Below are 19051 nucleotides of genomic sequence, written 5' to 3'. Positions count from 1 at the left end.
TTTTTAAAAAAAAATTATGTCGAATCAAATGTAGCTGGAGCCTAAATAAACCGTAAGTTCAATTCAGATTTTAAACCCAAAAAAAAGAATATATATATATGGTTGAAAAGTTGAAGTGGACGTGGAAATTAGAGTGACTATCGCGTCAAAAAAGCACTGGGAATGAAGAAAGAAGTAAAAACGTTTTCAAGGTTTTGCTAGTTGCAAGAAGATGACGCCAAAATGATGATAAGTGTGACCCACACCGTGTCTCAATCAATTTTCAATACGTATCGCGTGGTTCATCATTACAATTTTACAAGTGTTAAATCACTCAATTATTACAATAAACAAATAAATAACTTATTTTCTTTTATTTTAATAAAAAGCAACTTAAACAGTAAAATTAAGATTGACAAATTTTTTTACCAAATTAAAAAATTAGTGTATGAATCCGACCGTTTAATTAAATAAATAAGATTAGAATTGACAGACAGACTTGAAAATACATATAAATATCTCTAAGTAAATCGATGTGGGTACGTCAAAATAAAATGGTTGAGAGTTAGGATAGTGGGTCCACACGCTATAGCCATAGGACTTGTTGGACGCTCTCGTTGACTTTTGACCAAGTTACTGCTCAATTCTCGTCACCTTTACTTGTCTAAGTTGTCTTGTTTCATTGTTTGATTGGTATGGACTTTGAAATTCAACGGTCTTGATCTCCACGCCACTGTGTCTCAAATCTCTCAATCTTGAGGGTTAAAGTAACCCCCACTCGTTCTCAAAAAAAATGCAGCTACCAGATTACCAGGTTACCCTATTCTCTCGCCTCTTCATTGTTTGATGTTTCCCACGTTATTAACTCACAACATAAATCCTCTTAATTATTTAATCTGTTGACACGTTCTATCCACGGTCGTGTGTGCGTGTGTGTTTTTTTTAATAGCTATTAGTTGTTGGGCTGGTTGGCCCAAGTTGTGGATTGGGCTAGATTCATTTAGGGTTGAAAGAGAGCTATGTTACCCAAGCACGTGCCATGCCCTTCTAATTTCAACTTTAACCACGTGTAATCTTTTAATCAAGTTATATTTATTTTATCGTCAAGATTTGAACTTTGGTTAACCATTAGATGCAACAACTTTCAATCGTTCCGCCTCTGTTTATAAAACAGAGATTAATTTCATACAAGCGTTTAGCGAATCATTGGTTAAGTTAAATTAGATCCCGTTGGTGGTTGAATTATCTGGAAGCTTACATCCTTGAAACTCCATAAAATGCTTCGAATTTGGTAATTTGAAATTTTATTTCGTGTAAAATGAAAAATGTAACAGTTCACAACACTTTCCAAACTATAATTTACCTGTAATCCAACTACAACCTCTCCTCCCCCACCCAACTTTTAGGATAGAAGAAACAGGGGGGGAGGAAGGATTTAAAAAATAAAAATTAAGAAAAAAGAAAAAAAGAAGGAAGGAAATTGACAATAAGGAATAATATAAATATAGTGAACTTCATATAACGAAAACAGAGGAACTTGCAGCAATTCACCGGTAACTTCGGTAGGCAGGGCTGTACATGCAGCTCTCTGCACACTTCACCATATCTATTGGCTGAGGAAGGCGGCTAGCCAAACCTACAAATCAGTTGCAATAAAGTAAAATGGTTAATAAGGCTTGTGGAGTTGGAAAACAAATTTGGGGAGCTGAGCAATTGGAGGAGGGACTCACCAAGTTCATAAGCCTTGCATGCTACCTTAGCAGCAATTTGTGCTGAAATCTCTCTGATGTTAGTGAATGGAGGGTATATGAGCCCCTTGTCAAAGTTCTCCTGAGTCACCTGTGCCGCCAAAGCCTCCGCTGTTCCAAGAAAACAAACACCGGAATGAAGAAAGTTCATCATATGCTACAACATATTCATAAGAATGAGGAAGTTCATCATTTCTAAGGACTAAATAATTCTCTAGAATGCATTCCAAAGAGATCAAGCATGAGTTAGTAAATTATCATAATATTTGGCACAACCTATTACAAAGCTCATAATCTAATAACATTGTATATTAGGTGAAAGTTTTTGAGCTTTTTTTTTCTCCCTTCATGAGCAGGTGAAAGTTGTGAGAAAAAAAAAAAAAAAAAAAAAATTCAACTTTAAGAGTTATAGCCTGAAAGGTGTCTGACATCGTCTAACCCTAGGCAAAATGAAAGTGAGCTCTTAATGTCCAGGTTTTCGTGCACTTACAGGCAGCCAGGAGCATGTCGTCATGAACACGGATAGCACCAGACATTAATAAACCCAGACCAAATCCAGGAAAAATGTATGCATTATTTGCCTGAATCACAAAGAAAAACAATACCAATATTAGTTGTCAACTTTCTCACGTATCTACATTTAGCACATATTTCATAAAATTCTTTAAGAGATGAGAGACCTGGCCAGGCACAAAAACTTTCCCCTCATATTCAACGGGAGCAAATGGGCTTCCACTAGCAAAAATGGCACGACCCTGTAGGTAATAATAAAGAGGAATAAAGAACAAAAAGAAGTTTGCTTGTTATCTGGAAGTGTCAAAAAAGCTGAATGATATCAAGTGATAACGATTTGATATTCTTTATAGGGGATAAGAAGCTTAATGGTACGATATACATTGGAGAACTCTAACACCAAGTGCATGTTTGTATTACCTTACTCCATCTATAAGCTTCATCAGCAGTACATTCCGACTGTGAAGTTGGGTTGGAAAGAGCGAGAATAATAGGTCTCTACAAGCAGTAAGCATACACAACAATCAGCCTTAACTTCTTTAGGGTGTAAATACAATTTCTCAAACATATTAGTAGATAGATGGACAGAAAATTACCTCATTGATGGAGGCCATAGCCTCAATCACTTCTTTGGTAAATGTTCTTCCAACTCCTGATGTTCCGATCAACACAGTTGGCTTGATTGCCTAATAAACACAAGCCAAGTTAGAGCTAAGAAACCTATGTTCGACGTCTGTTTAGATCTGTGTTTGTCTATCTGCTTGTGTGCGTGAGAGAGAGAGAGAGAGAGAGAGAGAGACAAGACAGAGAGAGAAAGAGACAGATCTGTTCACACCTTAACAGCATCCACAAGTTCCCTAATGGGTTCATGTTCATGAGCCCATGGCTTCTTGAAATGTTGGAGTGATTCCTTCCGGGAACTGACAATCAATCCCTGTTAAAGGATTACAGGCAATATTAACTGATGAAGAAAAAAAAAAAAAATCTACTTCACACAAAAAAGGGCTATTTCAGGTTTTTTACTACCTTCGAGTCCACAAGCCAAATCTTCTTGCGGGTCTCTTCCGGTGGGGCATTTGTCTGCTCAAACATCAGGTATAATACTGTAGTTAGATGTATATCCTAAATAAAATTCCTCCATAACTTAATAAAACCTGAAAAAATTAAAAAAAAAAAAGAAGAAGGGAAAAGAAAAAGGAATAACAAAGATAACAGCTTATAACCTGTTTTGAAATCTCAAGGGCTATGAGTTCTGCTATTCCAGTACCAGCCTGTAACCATTACATGTGTGAGACACAAGAACAACGTGGCAGCGTGCACAGTAATAAGTGAAGAGAAGGGTTGGTGAGAGAGGAGGGACCAGGAAATAATTGCACTTGAGAGACACGAAAGATCCTATATTCTCCATTATAGATCAATATAGTTATTTTCAAAGGTCATAATGAAAAAGGCAGGTGTGGAGTGAGCCCACAAGGACCAAGCAGTTTAAGGCGCACAGGCAGTATTATTTTGTCATCTATTTACTGCAGTAACGTTTTCAAGGAAAGTTGCAAAGTATTACAAATCCAGGAATTTGTTTTTAGTTCAGTCTTTTTCATTAACTTTTTAACACGGTAATACAGACTAACCTCTCCAGCACCAAGGAATAGAACTCTGTGGTCAGCTAAGGTTCCCCCAACTAACTTCTGAGCTGCAACTAGCCCTGCAAGTACGACAGATGCTGTCCCCTGCAACGAAACCCAAAAAAAGAAAAAAATCTTTTCATAAGCAACTCACCTAATTAGAAAGAATAGGGCAGAACACGAATCCAAAAATTCTGAAAGACTAGAAGAACGAAAAACTGTTGTTAGCCGCCACCCGAACATAGAGAGATTTGAAGATATGTTTATCCCAATCTCCCAGATATCACATAAAAAATCAACAATAGTTTACCTGAATATCGTCGTTAAAAACAAGATGAGTTGTGCCATATTTTGCCAGCAGATCAAAAGCATTGTGGTTTGCAAAGTCTTCAAACTGCAACACGTGGCCAACAGATTTAGAAAACATTAACTTACAAATAAATATATATAAACCATGCAAACCAGACAACAATGAAATTATGTCTTTCCCTAGGACCAACTACCTGAATGAGGACCTTTTCTCCATAGTTTTGCTTGACTGCAGTCATGAATTCATGGAGAAGTTCAGCATATTCCTGAAGTCCAAAGAGAGAGAGAGAGTGAGCAAGAACACTTTAATATAGCAGATGGTTATAGGACTAGTATCAATTAGACAAATGAAAGCTAGAAAAACTTTTTTTTTGATAAGTAAATGAAAGCTAGAAGAACTTAGCAAGCAAATAACCTGCCCAGTAGCCCTCCTTTGCCTGAGCCCGATATAAAATTCGTCATTCAGTAATTTCTCATTGTTTGTGCCCACATCAATGGTTATAGGCAAGCACTGAAACAATCAACAAGTTTGATATTGCTCTATTAGTTGTAACAAGAAAGAAAAAGGGTTGAATTATGGCTGACTGCTGACTGCACCAACAGCTTTTCTACATCAACAAATGTACTGTGGTGGCACACTACATGCAAATGTCCCTAGCACCTACAGCTCTTTTTTTTGCAGAAAAGTTAGTACAGAAAAATAGAAAAACCTATGCTTTTTTCCCTACTTGGGAAGGAGAATCGCAACCCAGAGTTCAGCAGGGTAATGACATATTGCAAAACAGATAAACATATTATGTTTATTTGGTGATATACACAGGTTCTTACTCAGCCACACAAAGAAAGAATAGCATTGCTTATGTGAATACTTACAGCTGAAGGACGAACTCCCCCTAGCGCGGTATACAAGGAAAGTTTTCCCACTGGTATTCCCATCCCCTGAAGATTTTCACAAATTGTAACCAATTGATTCAGTCATGAGAGAGAGAGAGAGAGAGAGAGAGAGAAGATCAATACTCTAACCACTCTCACAATAGCATATATTTCAGATGATTATCAACATGTGTTCTTAATAACAAACTCTTGATAGAACTTACCTGACAACCAAGATCTCCTAGCCCCAAAATCCGCTCCCCATCAGTGACAACAATGACTTGAATATTCTTCTCAGGCCAATTCCTCAAAACCTCAAGAATTTTCCCCCTGCAAAAAGACTAGTTATCAGTTTCAACACAGTAATGAAGAAAACTTTGCATTAGAAGTGACCAAAAATTCAGGGAACTAAAACAAGTGCAACCAAACATACTTTTCTTTCAAACTAATAAAGAGACCCTGAGGCCGCATAAAGATACTCCCATATTTCTGGCAAGCTTCACCAACGGTGGGAGTGTAGACAATTGGCAGTAATTCCTCAACATTGTCAATGAGAAGTTTGTAGAATAGCTTTTCATTTCTTTCCTGAAAAATCAGCAAAGAAACAACTTGATCATATTAAATTTCAGTAGGAAAGAATAAATGACTAGAAGGAAACATACAGACAAGTAATGCATGTTTTACGCTAAGATATGTATTCTCATTCTATAAGACTGAAACAATATTGGAGTTATCACCAGTATATTTACTAAAAAATTTAATGCATGCTTTAAGTTAAAACATGCATTCTCAATATTTTTTATAAGTAATCGAATATTCATTAAAAAGGTGCAAAGGCACAACTTAAGTACACAGGAAGTATACAAGAGAAACACCCACACCCAACCGGAGAAAGAAAAAAGATCAAGAAAATCACGAAAGCTAAAAATAGTAAAGTAGCCAAAGGCAATTGTCAAATGGTAAAGAGTATTGAAGAAAAAAAAATTTAGTTCCACTACCATCCTCTTGTGATTTTCAAAACTTCGATCATTTCTTTCTCTCCAAAGACACCACATTAGGAAGGATGGAACCATCATTCACACTACCGCACTCTGAAGACTACCAAATTGTCCTCTCCAACATGCGAATAGGTCTACCACTCATTTAAGCAAAGCTCAAGCTAGTCATCACCACTGTATTTACTTAGAAATTATGAAGTTACATGCAAGCCAGATTCAGTACAAACCAAGATTGTATGATATTTAAAACGGTGTAGGCTGTGTAGCAAAGACTCCAACTAAAAAATTTGAGCTCCGAATATAGATTCATGCATTTTCATTCTGTAAGACTTTGAAACAATATTAAAGTCATCACCATTGTATTTACTCAGAATTTATTAAGTTACATGCAAGTCAGATGATTCTGTACAATCCAAGATTGTATGAAAATTTAGAACTGTGTTGCAAAAACTCCAACTAAAAAATTCAAGCACAAAATTAAAACAAATTGTATAAATGCTTACCTGAAGATCCATCATGGCCATATACTTCTGCAGTGGAACTTGATATTGGCGGATATTGTGCATCATTTTCTTCACCTAGTGAGTAGAGTTGCAATAACATTAAGTTTTTATTATTAAAGGGAAAAACAAAAAAACAAAAAAGTAATCGCTATGTGAGAAGGTTGAAGTTAAGCAGGTGATAACCTGAAGCTCTTGAGAAGCAACTGTAGGGGGTAGAAGACCACGCAAAAAGTGTGCATCTCTCTCTCTTTCAGTGAAGGCAAGCCCTTTATTGTGGTGCGGATCTCTCAACAAAGAATAACCACTGCAGAGGAAAAGAAAACCCAACAAATGAGAGAAAGGTAAGATATAGCATCATACTAAATCCTGCTCCAATTTATGGCACTTGAAGGTAGTTCATCCAACTGGTCACCAGGAAACAGACTAAAGCCGCTCCAAACAAACATAACCATCAGATATTATTATGTCCAAGGTCTCAGGAAAACCAAGGACATATGACACAGGAGACTTGGTTGTATGCACTATTCAGACTATTGAACCAATCCATGTAAATTTGGAAAGGCTTGCCAGAAAACATTTCAAATAATAAATTCATAGAAAACTCACTCATATACAAGTTAACATCCCTGTATAACTTATATGCAAGCAAAAATGGATCACATCCATGCTAATGAGAAAAAATGCTAAAATTTGAAGTAGGAGAAAACAACGTACACCGAATTAGATATGCATCTTGGAAGTGAATTGTAGTTTAGAAAAATTGCTAATATAACTTTCTATTAGTTCAGTGAATAAAAAAAATCCCAAAATGGAAATTCATGAAAGCCTAGTAGCTACCAGATCAAACAAAACTGAAAGAAGGGAACATGAGAGTGAAGAACATTTGTACATAAGGTAGTAAGTTATATTAATGTCACAACAAAAGTCAACTGGGTCAGACTATTATAATAAGATGTACTTCTTCTCAAAACATTGTGACCTACATATTCACGACAAGACCCAGATCCTCATTCAAGAACATAAAAGCTAAACCACAATGGCAATTAAAAAAAGAACAAAAAAGTTAAAAAAAAAAGAAAAAAAAAAAAGAAAAAAAAAAAAAAGAAATAGAGAATATAAAGAGACCAAACTGTTGCATTTCTCACAGAAACAATATTACATAAGAAAAAAGTGAAACCATACGTATGTACATAATTCAGCAAAAATAACTAGAAAATATTATAACTAATCTATTCCTCTTTGTTGCTATATATATAGAACATAAGAAATAAATCCTCTATACAAGTTACTGAACTTTATAGATAAAAATTACAATATATCGAGTCTAAAGAAGAACATGGATATCATCGAAACACCTCAATTAATTTAGAAAAAAAAAAAAAAAAACACACAATAAAATTAAAAGTGAAAATTGTAAAAGCATGAATCTTTAATTAGCATAACAGATCGTTGGTTTCTCACCTCGCAACAGAGACACTCCAAGGGGTCACAAACTGGTCCTCAGTGGCGGTATCCTCGCCGTAAACGTCCTGAACCCCACCACCAACCATGGGTTTGGAGTCCACGTCAGCAATCACGGCGGACCCTTCTCTCATTTCCTTCAACGTGTTCTCCACCAAAACGGCAGCGTTTCTGTCCCCTGCCCGGCCGTTTGAGCTCGAAGCCACCACTCTCACCGAAGCTGACCGTCTTCTCTGAGCCCCAGAGAAAGAGCCACAGGAACCAGATATCCCGGTCTTATTCTACGCTCACAGAAGAAAAAAAAAATTAAAAAGAAGACAAAATTTGACCCAGAAAATTAACAGAATTTGGAGGTAGAAAAAAAAAATTGTGATTTTTCAACTGAAAGGGCTAAAGAATGAGCGCCCAGAAAAAGGAATCTAGCTCTTCGGCTTTGAATTCGATTACACCAAATAAACACCGACTGGAAAGTAGGAAAGGCTTGAGAATTTTGTGGGTTTCAATGTGAACAAGCAGGACATGAAAAAGCAGAAAATAATGTAAATTTTTTTCTCAGGAGGGTGCTTGAAATTGATTTTGGTGAAGTGGGTGTGGATGAAAGAGTGATCTGAGAAATGGGTTTCGTTATATTACCAGGAAAGAGCTTCTATTCAGGGAGATCATCTTGGCGAACGAAATGTGGAAAGACTGAGTCTTTGGTTTCTGGTACCCAGAGAGAGAGTAGAAGACGAAAGAGTATTCAGGCCCCCTTGCTTTTCTCTTAAACTCTCTTTCTTTCTTGCCTCTCTCTCTCTCTCTCTCTCTCTCTGCAGCCTTATTTTGTTGAGAGAGACAAAGGGAGGGAGAAGAGATGAGAATTGGCGGAATGAAGCAGCTAAATAAATATTGCGTGCAACTTATTTTGGACCGATAGTACCAAAGTGCCCTTTACACATGGTGTTACGTATCGTTTATAGGAATTAGGAAATATATATTCTTCGTGGTACCCACATCAGTAGGGTGTCCTGTTTTGGAATTGTAGTTGTGATCTTCGACGGTGAAAGAAGGTGATGTGATTGATACTCACTGCGTCCCCAAAAACAAGCAGGGTAATATATTACCCAATGGATAAAAGCTATGATATTGTACGACTCACTCATATTAAGATATTTGAGCTCTTTCTACTAGCCGTAGATTGGCGCCCATGTAGATCTGCATCGGGGCCTGTCTTCTTTCGTAGCTTTCGCATAAGATTCTCCACCAATTCTCCACCAGGAAGATTCATGGCTGTTATGCAATGGACATGTCGATCTTGACCCTTTCCTTTCTTTGTCAACGTTGTTGGGAATACCTCCACTTAGGGTTTTGTTTTGTTTTGTTTTTTTTCATTTTCTTTTTCATTAGTGGAAATTTCTTGGGGGCTCTCTCATAAATGGAAGCTAGTTAAGGTGAAAAAAAATAAAAATAAATAATGCTTTTCCACTCACTGACAGTGACTCAACAAAATAGCTTAATAAAATAGTTAAAGTTTTATTAAATTGTTATAATGCTCATAGAATTTATTGAGCACTATTGCTCGATCATCTTTAATTTATATTGATAAAAAAATTAATATGATTCTCTCTTTTGTTGAAATAGAAAGTAGATAAAAAATAATATTTAAAATGAAAAAGTGAAAATTAATAGTTAAAATGCTTAGTCGGGTGTAAGTATTTTTTTTTTAAAAAAAAATTGAGTAGTTAAAATATAAATATGTGTTCTTTAACTAAATTTACCTACTCACCGGGAGCGGCACAATAGAGGCCTAGACAGTAAGAACCTTTGACGCTCCTTCAAGTCCGACTAAACCATAGTTTGATCCAGCCTTAAAATTCAATGTAGCTAATACTAATTAGGCATATGTGAAAATTTTCCATTATGGAGATTCGAATTCATGCCCTAATATATGCCTTGATCACTTGAAAACTGTTTTAAGCCATTGAACCACCACATTTGATGATATATGAAAGTGCTCTTAGTTGTAACTATTTCCAACTCTAAAGGAAGGTGATTGTTTATAATAGTAATGGGTATTATTAGAAATACAATAAGTTAAAAAAATATAATTATTCTTATATTTTGTTTATTAACCCAATTTTATTTATTTATTTCACTGAAATTGAACAAAATTTCCTAAAACAACTTAATTCGAAAAAAAAAATCATAATTGTGATGTTTGAATGGCCTTATGCCAAAATAAAAATATTAGGTGTTCTCCTAATTTTATGTGAATATTTTAAAAAAACAAAAAACAAAAAACAAAAAATGAGCTAGTCCTTGTTTTTCTCACATGATTTTTAAGAAATAATATGAACATCAAACCATTAAAACATAAAAAATAAAAATACCTAATATTTAAAAAAATAATAATAAGATGGAGTTTGTCCCACAATTTCTCACATAATTGATAAAAACAAAAATGATGATGGCGTTAGGACGAGAGCAGTCGATTTTCGATATTTTCAATATTGGTAAATCATTTATTAGGATGTGAAGGACCAGAGCAAAATTATGGCACACACCACTTTCCCTTCCTTGGTGACATGATAATGCCCTCCATTGGACCATGGGGAACGTACTAGGAAATGGGCCATTATGCACGTTGTGAACTCCACCCCTCCACTTGGTTGTAATTGAAACACATAATCAGCCAACTGTCTCAAACAACAACATGACAAGTCATGCTCCTGAGAATTGGAATTCACACCAATTATTAACGACTTTATACGAGACGAGTTTGCTCAAATAAGTTTTGAATTGTTCAATTATTTAACGGACATATGAGTTTTATATGAAATTTTTAATATTACTTTGGATACGTTTGAGTTTATGATTTAAAAAACATACAATTTAAAAATATAATTTTTAAAAACATAATTAAGCGTATAATAAAATCACAATTTAGTATTTAAAATCTACGTTTTACTTTTAAAATTTTGTAAAGGCAAACACAAAGACAACCTCACTGAACTTGCTTGCTAGCCATTTGAATAACTCGAACGCCTGTCACTTTGCTAAAACCACAGGCAGCTTTAAAGACATTTCTGTTTTTTGATGATGTGGCTAGGGAGTCAGGAACAAACAATGGCTTGGCATCTTCTCCTTGGTAATCACGAGGTAGCTCCATCATTGTATATCACGTGGGGTGATCTTAAGTTGCTGTCAGGATTCTGGGCAGTGATGTCACGTGCACACCACTTTACCTTCTTTTTTTTTGGTGTGAGGGAGGGTTAGTTTGGCATGGATAAATGAACTAAACTCAATTAAATGAGATATGCATCAGAAAAATTGGAGCTTATTTTGTTCTTATATTGTGTTTGATCAATATATACAAAATTGTTATATACTTGTGACAACACAATATTTTTAACTTAGAATAAAACAAAGTAACCCAGTTTGAGGACGATTAAAATATAGATTAAGTAATTAAATTTTGGTAATTTAGCATAATATTATCACTTAAGTTCTTGGGATCAACCCAGGCTTCACCTATTAAAACGGGTTTTAAGCCCATATGTGAGGAGGAGTGTTAAATTATTAATTAAGTGATTAAATTTATCTTTTCCTATCAGCTTAAGTTTTTGAAATAACTAATAATTTAATATTGATGAATTCTAATTGACTTTAAATCCCAATCATCTACCAATATTTATGTAGATTTTTCCTTGAATATTATAAGTATATTCATTCGATTTTACAAGAATTGTATGTGTTAGAATATTTGATATTATTCTAGGTTGATTTATTTGTTTTTATGTATTTTAGGGTTAAGTTTAGAGTTTTTTGCCCATTATTCATTTTTTTCCTCTATAAATAGAGAACTATATGTAACATGGTTCTTTACAATACTCAATAATAATGATATAGCCCTAAACTCTCTTTACCTTTATGCTCTCTCTCTCTTTTCAATATATTTAACCGATGCAATCTACACATCGAAATAGATTATTGTTAAACTTAAATTTGGACATGTTTTGATTGAATGTGAAAATCTGTTATATATTATATCCTCATAACTTGAAATTACTCATATTTCTTATCTACTAAGAGAGAATACTCTTTACCTGTACTCTAATTTTCTTGTTGAGAAACCTCCAATACAAAAGCATATGAGACGTAATCTTGAGGTGTTGGTTTGAATAGTAAGTGGTTTGGTTCTGGTGCTTCATGAACCATCTGGTTTTAAGTTAAACTCTTTTTGGGTCACGTTTGCAAGTAAAAGTTCGAACTTTACTCGACTCGGTTAGAGGTGACACTTTGCACAACATATATATATATATATATATAATGCATAGGAGTTGGGCATTGGTGGAAGGTGCCTCACAAATACACGCTTTTCTGGATGAGATATAGACGTGCACAATAATGTAAAGAAGAGGGAGAGTGGGTAGGTGGGTAAATGGGCAACCAGGACAACGCGGCTAATAAAAAAGGTAGTTGAGAGTTGTTGAAGCAATATAAACCGACTCCAATTCTCGGGCCATCTACCCAATCCATGCCGCATGCCTTTAATCAACAATGAATTACTTGAACCAAAAACAACCCGGGCCCATGGATTTTGGATTTTCAACAATTTTCTAGCCTAAGCACGTGAAACACGTTGGAGACACTAGACAGTAGACACCCATCAAACCAAACATATATCATATACCCCCTTTGCTTCAAACCTCTATTACAATAATGATTGAACCATTCTTTCTGGACATTTAATTTTAATTCCTTTTACTTTTTCTCTTATCTATTTAACTAAACAATAATATATAGCTTAATCCAAAAAAAAAAAAAAAATTGCATATTGTTTTGACGATTTGCCTCACTTCTCCGCCTACCACCATCATCCCATCGTATAGGGTAGCCAAATAACTTACAACAGCCAAATAGGTGATTTAATAACTTCCAACTAACTTTTGGCAAGTAATCGAACAATTCTCAATGACTAAAATGGTGATTCAACAATCCCTAACTACGAAAAAAGATAGCTCGACTACACTCAAATAGACTTTCTGACCGGCCGAACCACCCCCAATTGTCAAAGGGGTGATTTGGCTGCTCCCCATAGGTCGAAGGGGTGGTTCAGCCACCTTATGAGATAGGATGGCGATGGAAAAGTTGGTTAGATAGGACCTCAATAGTGATGAGAAGGTAGCAAAGGAGCCGATGGAAAAAACAACAATAGGCAGAGAGAGCGAGACGAGGCAATTGGAGAAAATGATATTTTATTTTGTGATGACATTACAATTTTTTGGTTGTTCATTTTAAATAAATGAGTCAAATTACAATTGTTGCACCATACAATACCTTACATATTACACGGTCTCAATATGAGCATGGTATACCTATAATATTAAGGTTAAGGGCACGAGACAATTTTTTTTTTTTTTTTTTTTTTTTAAGGTCATGTGACAATTGAATTACTTGTATATAAAGGCACTTACACAAAACATGGGGTGAAAGTTTCGTACAAAATTGGCATGGGAATAAAATGCTGGCTTAATTAAATACTAATATAGCACACAATAGTTCTTAATGGGTAGCTTAATCGGCTGGAGACCACGCCTTACGAAGTGGAAGTCACTAGTTCGAATCTCCCCTCCCCTCTTGTATGGACATGTCATATATATATATATGGTTGGAGAAAATACTTAAATATTCTAGAAGGATGAAAATTTTATTATTCTAATTAGTTTAAAGAACTATTAGTGTTACATTTTTTTGTTTTTAATGATAGGCTAATATTATGAGGTTTGATAGGGATACAACAAAAATCCAACTCATGGTCAACTTCTCTCCTACGTGTTAAAAAATTTTGAATTTTAAACCAAACAAATTGTATTTTTTTCTAAATTTTTAGAATCTCAAAATCCTCTTTATCAAATTTTTTTTTTTAAATGACACGTAGGAGAGAAGTTGGCCATAAATTGAATTTATGTTGTGACCTTAACATTTTCCAACATTAATGCTACTTGAAGCACCTAGATCTTAGCCTAAAAGCAAGGTTTAATAGTATATGCTGAATCTGCATATGGTCTATTTATTAAAAAAATTGTTTTCAAATCTTTTATTTTTTCTTCTCAAAAAAAAAAAATAATAATAATAATAATAGACAATTCAAACACAAAACACTCTAAAAAATTTAATTAATTTTATACCGAGTCAAAATATTTTTCAAATAATAATAATAATAAAAAGAGTCCAAAAACACGTTATATCGAAGATGGCCGCGTAAACTTTCACGTTAAACCGCAAGAAAGAAAACATCACCTGCTTTTGCGGCGTTAGTTTTTGAAGAGAGATAACGTGAGATAATTAATGATGTTTATTGAATGATGGAATTGATGTTTCCTTCTAACGACGTTGGCGACATTTTCATTCAGACATCCCACTATCGTCTATTTGATCAAGCTCATTTTAAACCCTAATCCCTTATTTAATATTAATATCAATGATTAATATATATTGTAAATAAGTATCCCAATACTAAGTTTTTATTTTTTATTTTTATACATGTTTGCACAAGAGTGGGAGAAAAATTAGAACTGATGACCTCCGCTTTATTAGGCGTGGTCTCAGCCGATTGAGTTAAATTGATTAATCTTTTGGCCATCATAGAAGCGGAAGGTGATTATACGGCAATGGTAGAAGCAATTTTTTTATAAAAGTGATCGATTAAGGTGATTATTTGATTTTGAGACACATGAAGGAACCTCATACCTTCCTTAATATATATATATATATATATAGCATGTGAACCATGTGATGCACAAGTTTCTTTGTTATACGTATTTTTAAAATGTTATTATTTGTTTGTTTGTAAAATGTGATCATCTATATAAATATCAAACAACAATTTTTTTTTTTAATAAAATCATGTTTTTCATTGCTTTACAAAATTAAATAATATCAAAAGTAGATGAATGAATTACTAAATATTTTATTTTAGTCTTATAGCAAAATATTATATAGTTTGTGGAAGGTCTGATTACCGACAGGTTCTTAAGCAGAACTTTTCATAAATAGCGATCGTCCAAGGGAATTTGAAGACTATTGGAGGGTATGGTTATCAACAGCCTCCTGGTATGTCACCAACCCAAGGCTTGAAGGGTCACAACCGAAGGGTCTAAAAGGCGGACACTCCTTAATTAACCAAAGAACTTGGAAGGCCCAGTGACCTACAACCCAAATAACCAGCAAAGATCTGGGTATAATACTCTTGTCATTGGATCCACAGGCTAGATAAGTGATTAGTGCAATCATGTACGCATGACAGTTATGCTTTGCAGTGGTACACGTGGATTAATTACATGGAGTCAGACTCGGTTAGGCTACTAGTGATGTTTTGCTATGTACTTCACCGAGGGGTTACACTAGAAGTGTTACGAGAAGCACAACCCTCACTTTAAGAGAGTTAAGGGCATGTATAACTATATGAAATTTAGCTATGACTTAAATTCGTGTGATAAATTTTGCGTTGTTATTCTAACAATGACTTTAGTACATTTGATTTATAATCGTCTTATTAAAATATTGAGTTCACGCATAATATATATATACTTAAAAAAAATATTATTTATGATCGATTGAGTCGCAAAAGATATCAAATGGATCCATCGTTTTATCTATTGAAAAATAATATATTAACAAAACTTGAATCTAAAAAAATCAGAATAATTATTTTAAATTAAATTCGTAATGCTTCATATTTAATATGCAAAAAATTATTAATATTATTATAATTTCGAACTAGTGACATTGCCGATTGAACTACCCCTTGAGGACGTTAAAACCTATTTAAACTTTTTTGATTTAAACCTCAATTTCATTGAACCACCCCTTGCACACGGCATACAGACACTTTTTAAATATGTGTTTGTTGTCACAATCCAGTAATGTTAAACGTCATTTTCATATTCTCTTTGTATTTTTTTTTAAGTTGATATAATTTTTAAAATTATCATTAAATCAAAATTTAATAATAATTTATCACAAATTTAATAATAATTTTTTTAAAATTACACCAGTTTGGAAAATACTGGTGAGACATAAAAGAGGATTTGGCATGAATGAGGATGATGCCAAATAACAAAAACTTGAATGCACATTACCAGCTACACCTCTTAGCTAGATTCCGTCCAGGTGGGATAATTTATCCAGAGTTTCTTAAAAAATTAAATAAATCTGGTAAAAAAACTGTATTTAATTGGCTTTTTTGGGATAATTTATAAGCTTACTACAATATAACTCCCGCCTTGTATTGTACAACGTTGCTAAAAGCTATCATGACTATATTGATGAAGGCCAAATATAGGGAAAGAAAGCCATGAATATCTTAAATTTTCAATTAAAAAGAGATAGGTATATATAGGGAATTAAAAAAAAAAAAAAAAGATAAAAATCCATATCTAAATTTATTATTAAGAAGTAGCAGACAGGAGAAAATGATATATTTAGAGAATAATGTAATGACTATTTATAAAATGTTCTATCTAGCAATTTTGTTAAAATAATATAAATCAATTTGCTATTCCCTTCTTTCAGAGAATCAGAGGCATAAAATACGAGAGCCCCTATGGTCTGCAAATCACCCTTTTTACAGCACCCAATCACCATTTGACACCTCATCCATTTAACAAAAATGCAAATAATGAAACTGAGATTACCCACACCAAATCAAAATGATAAAGAGAAAAAAAAATAAAAAAAAAAAATCCCGGCGAACCCAAACCCAAACCCACACCATGACGATAGAGAGTTTCAGAGACCCACGCCGTGGGGTGTGACCCATGAGTTTGAGCCTCAATTCCGTCGTGACCCGCCTCAAACCTCGTTTTTTGATTCAAAACTAAAACCTAGAAGTGAAAGTTAACTCTTTAAGAATTTTATCACCCTAAAGGCCAAAAACCAGCGCTGGACAGAGGTGACCTACGCAGTGGGTTGTTGGTCTGGCCAGACCCATGACCCACGACCATGGCCGTTTCTCCGTTTTCTTTCTCCTAGAGCATCTCTTCTTCTTTCTCTTTTCATCATCCAGTGAATGTGGTTCTAGTTTAATTCCGTGCGATTGTTGTGATTTAGCTAATATGGCAATTGGTGATTGGGGGCTGTAAAATGAGCATTTTGTAGAGCATCCGAACCAAAGTTTAATTCATAAAATACAGGATTTATATCTATATTTATAATATTTAAATGAAAACATTTTAAGATGAAATTTTAAACCCCACTTTTATTATAATTTTATTTAATTATTTTGATCTCAGCCATGGCCTATGCGTCAAAGTATTAATTTATTGAGAAATGTTTGGTTTCATTAAAAAGTTCATCTTTTGACCATTTTAATTTTAGGTGGCATGATCCATTTTAAAATTAATAAATTTTAAATAATAAATTAATAGATTTTTTTTTTTTTGAAGGAATTAATAGATTTATGAAAAGTAGGTCATGTCACCTAGAATTAAAATGATCAAAAGATGAACTTTTTAATAAAACCAAGCATTTTTTTTAGGGGTGTCAAAAATTACCGGGGAACCGGAACCGGGAAACCGGGGTCCCGGTTCCGGTTCCGGTTTGAAAAATCTAAAAACCGGGTACCCCGGTTCCGGTACCGGTTTTTGGTACCCGGTTTTTACCGGGAATACCGGAACCGGGTTTCCATTTTATTTAATAAGATTTATATATTATTATATTTATATATTAATATATATATTAATATTTTTTACACTTAGGTTTAGGTTTAGGGTATTTTAAAAAATTAAATTTTTATTTCTAAGGCCCAAATAGGCAAAAACAAAGATTTTTTAGGATTTTTGGACTTTTTAAGGTTTATTTTTTAATTATTTGGAACAATCACAACAAAGCCCCTTTAATTTAGACAAAGAAACTAATAGATTTTTTAAAAATGGGCCAACTTATGAAAAAAAAAATTGGCTTATTTTAAGCCCAATACTTAAAATAAGCCTAAAAATCAATTTTTTAAAAAAACCGGTTACCGGACCGGGTAATACCGGGACCCCGGTTAACCGGGGTCCCGGTTCCGGTTCCGGTTTTGGCCAAAAACCGGGAAACCGGACCGGGTTGACACCCATAATTTTTTTAATTTATTTTAAATTTTATTTATTTTTTAATTGATGAATAGAAGAAATCGGATATATATCTGACTGTATCTTGAGCAAGATCCATGTCCAGTGCACGAAGATGTTAATATATTTTTTTAATTAATTATTCGTTGGGCATCATTGGAAATTGGAAATGCTAAACTGTTTCCCCGGTGTACGTTAACAATATTGTAATTCATAGATTTGGTGGAGGCTTATCTGATTGCTTGCCTTAATAGAAAATTAGAAAGTTCAATTGCCCTAATTTAATCACCTTCTTCTTGGAAACTAAATTGACTCTAAAATCCAAGACACTCCGACATTTGGTGAGTCGTTCTGGCCGGCTGCCAATGACTTTTTACCTACTTTTAAAATTTGGAAAAACATGACATATTCAAGATTCAAATGAGAACCAAAAACCGCAATCATTCAAAGGAGAATGGTCGGAGGGGGCGACTTACTGCAGTAATTTTATTTAGTTGTCAATATGGTAGCATCTATATCTACTGAAAACTGTTCAAGAAATGGGGGTGTCTTGGCTTGGGGGCTGGCCCAAGCCAAAGGGTGGTCCAAATAAATAAATAAATAAATATACTTTTAAAAATTAACTTTTGTCCACCTTTTTTTATTATTTTATTATTTTTTTAAATTTGCTCCACCCAAACTAAACGTTCTAGGTCTGCCCTTGTCAGGAGATGCGTTTTTTCAAAATTAGTTGAGTCATAGCTTTACCTAATCCCTCAAGGACATTGTTGGCTTTCAAGGCAACTAATATTAATCAGGCTTGCGTGAGTAATTTTTTATTGCGAAAAGTCAAACCTACACCCTAAGAGCATCTCCAGCAGCATTAGGTATTTTACCTAGTGAAAAAGTACAATTTTTTACTTTAACTATTTTTTTTTTCACTACACACTCCAACATATTCTTTATTTCATTCTC

At 34.1% G+C, this 19051-nt stretch overlaps 1 protein-coding gene across 1 annotated transcript; it reads right to left on the bottom strand.

The window, feature by feature from the left end:
- Positions 1-1257: 1257 nt before the first annotated feature.
- Positions 1258-8860, bottom strand: NADP-ME4 (NADP-malic enzyme 4). Its single transcript, XM_059600390.2, has 20 exons — positions 8640-8860; positions 8007-8287; positions 6729-6849; positions 6546-6620; positions 5478-5629; positions 5269-5374; positions 5045-5110; positions 4587-4682; positions 4366-4437; positions 4173-4256; positions 3869-3967; positions 3464-3511; positions 3267-3320; positions 3076-3174; positions 2837-2926; positions 2661-2738; positions 2408-2482; positions 2218-2308; positions 1710-1838; positions 1258-1615 (listed from the first exon to the last, which is right to left on the bottom strand). The coding sequence occupies exons 1-20, from the start codon at positions 8667-8669 to the stop codon at positions 1527-1529; spliced, it is 1935 nt and encodes a 644-aa protein (XP_059456373.1). The 5' UTR covers positions 8670-8860; the 3' UTR covers positions 1258-1526.
- Between the last annotated feature and the right edge of the window lie 10191 nt (positions 8861-19051).

This window comes from Corylus avellana, chromosome 6 (genome assembly GCF_965113065.1).
Source record: "Corylus avellana chromosome 6, dhCorAvel1.hap1.2, whole genome shotgun sequence".
In the NCBI taxonomy this organism is placed as follows: Eukaryota; Viridiplantae; Streptophyta; class Magnoliopsida; order Fagales; family Betulaceae; genus Corylus; species Corylus avellana.
The sequence above is the reverse complement of the archived record's forward strand: the minus strand, read 5'-3'. Positions and strand labels throughout refer to the sequence as shown.

Excerpts from the sequence above, each read along its gene's own strand:
- NADP-ME4 (XM_059600390.2), bottom strand. The coding sequence starts at position 8,669 with ATGATCTCCCTGAATAGAAGCTCTTTCCTG. Across the intron at positions 5,630-6,545 it reads TGGCCATGATGGATCTTCAG|GAAAGAAATGAAAAGCTATT; the intron begins GTAAGCATTTAT and ends CTGATTTTTCAG. Across the intron at positions 4,438-4,586 it reads AAAGGAGGGCTACTGGGCAG|GAATATGCTGAACTTCTCCA; the intron begins GTTATTTGCTTG and ends TTTGGACTTCAG.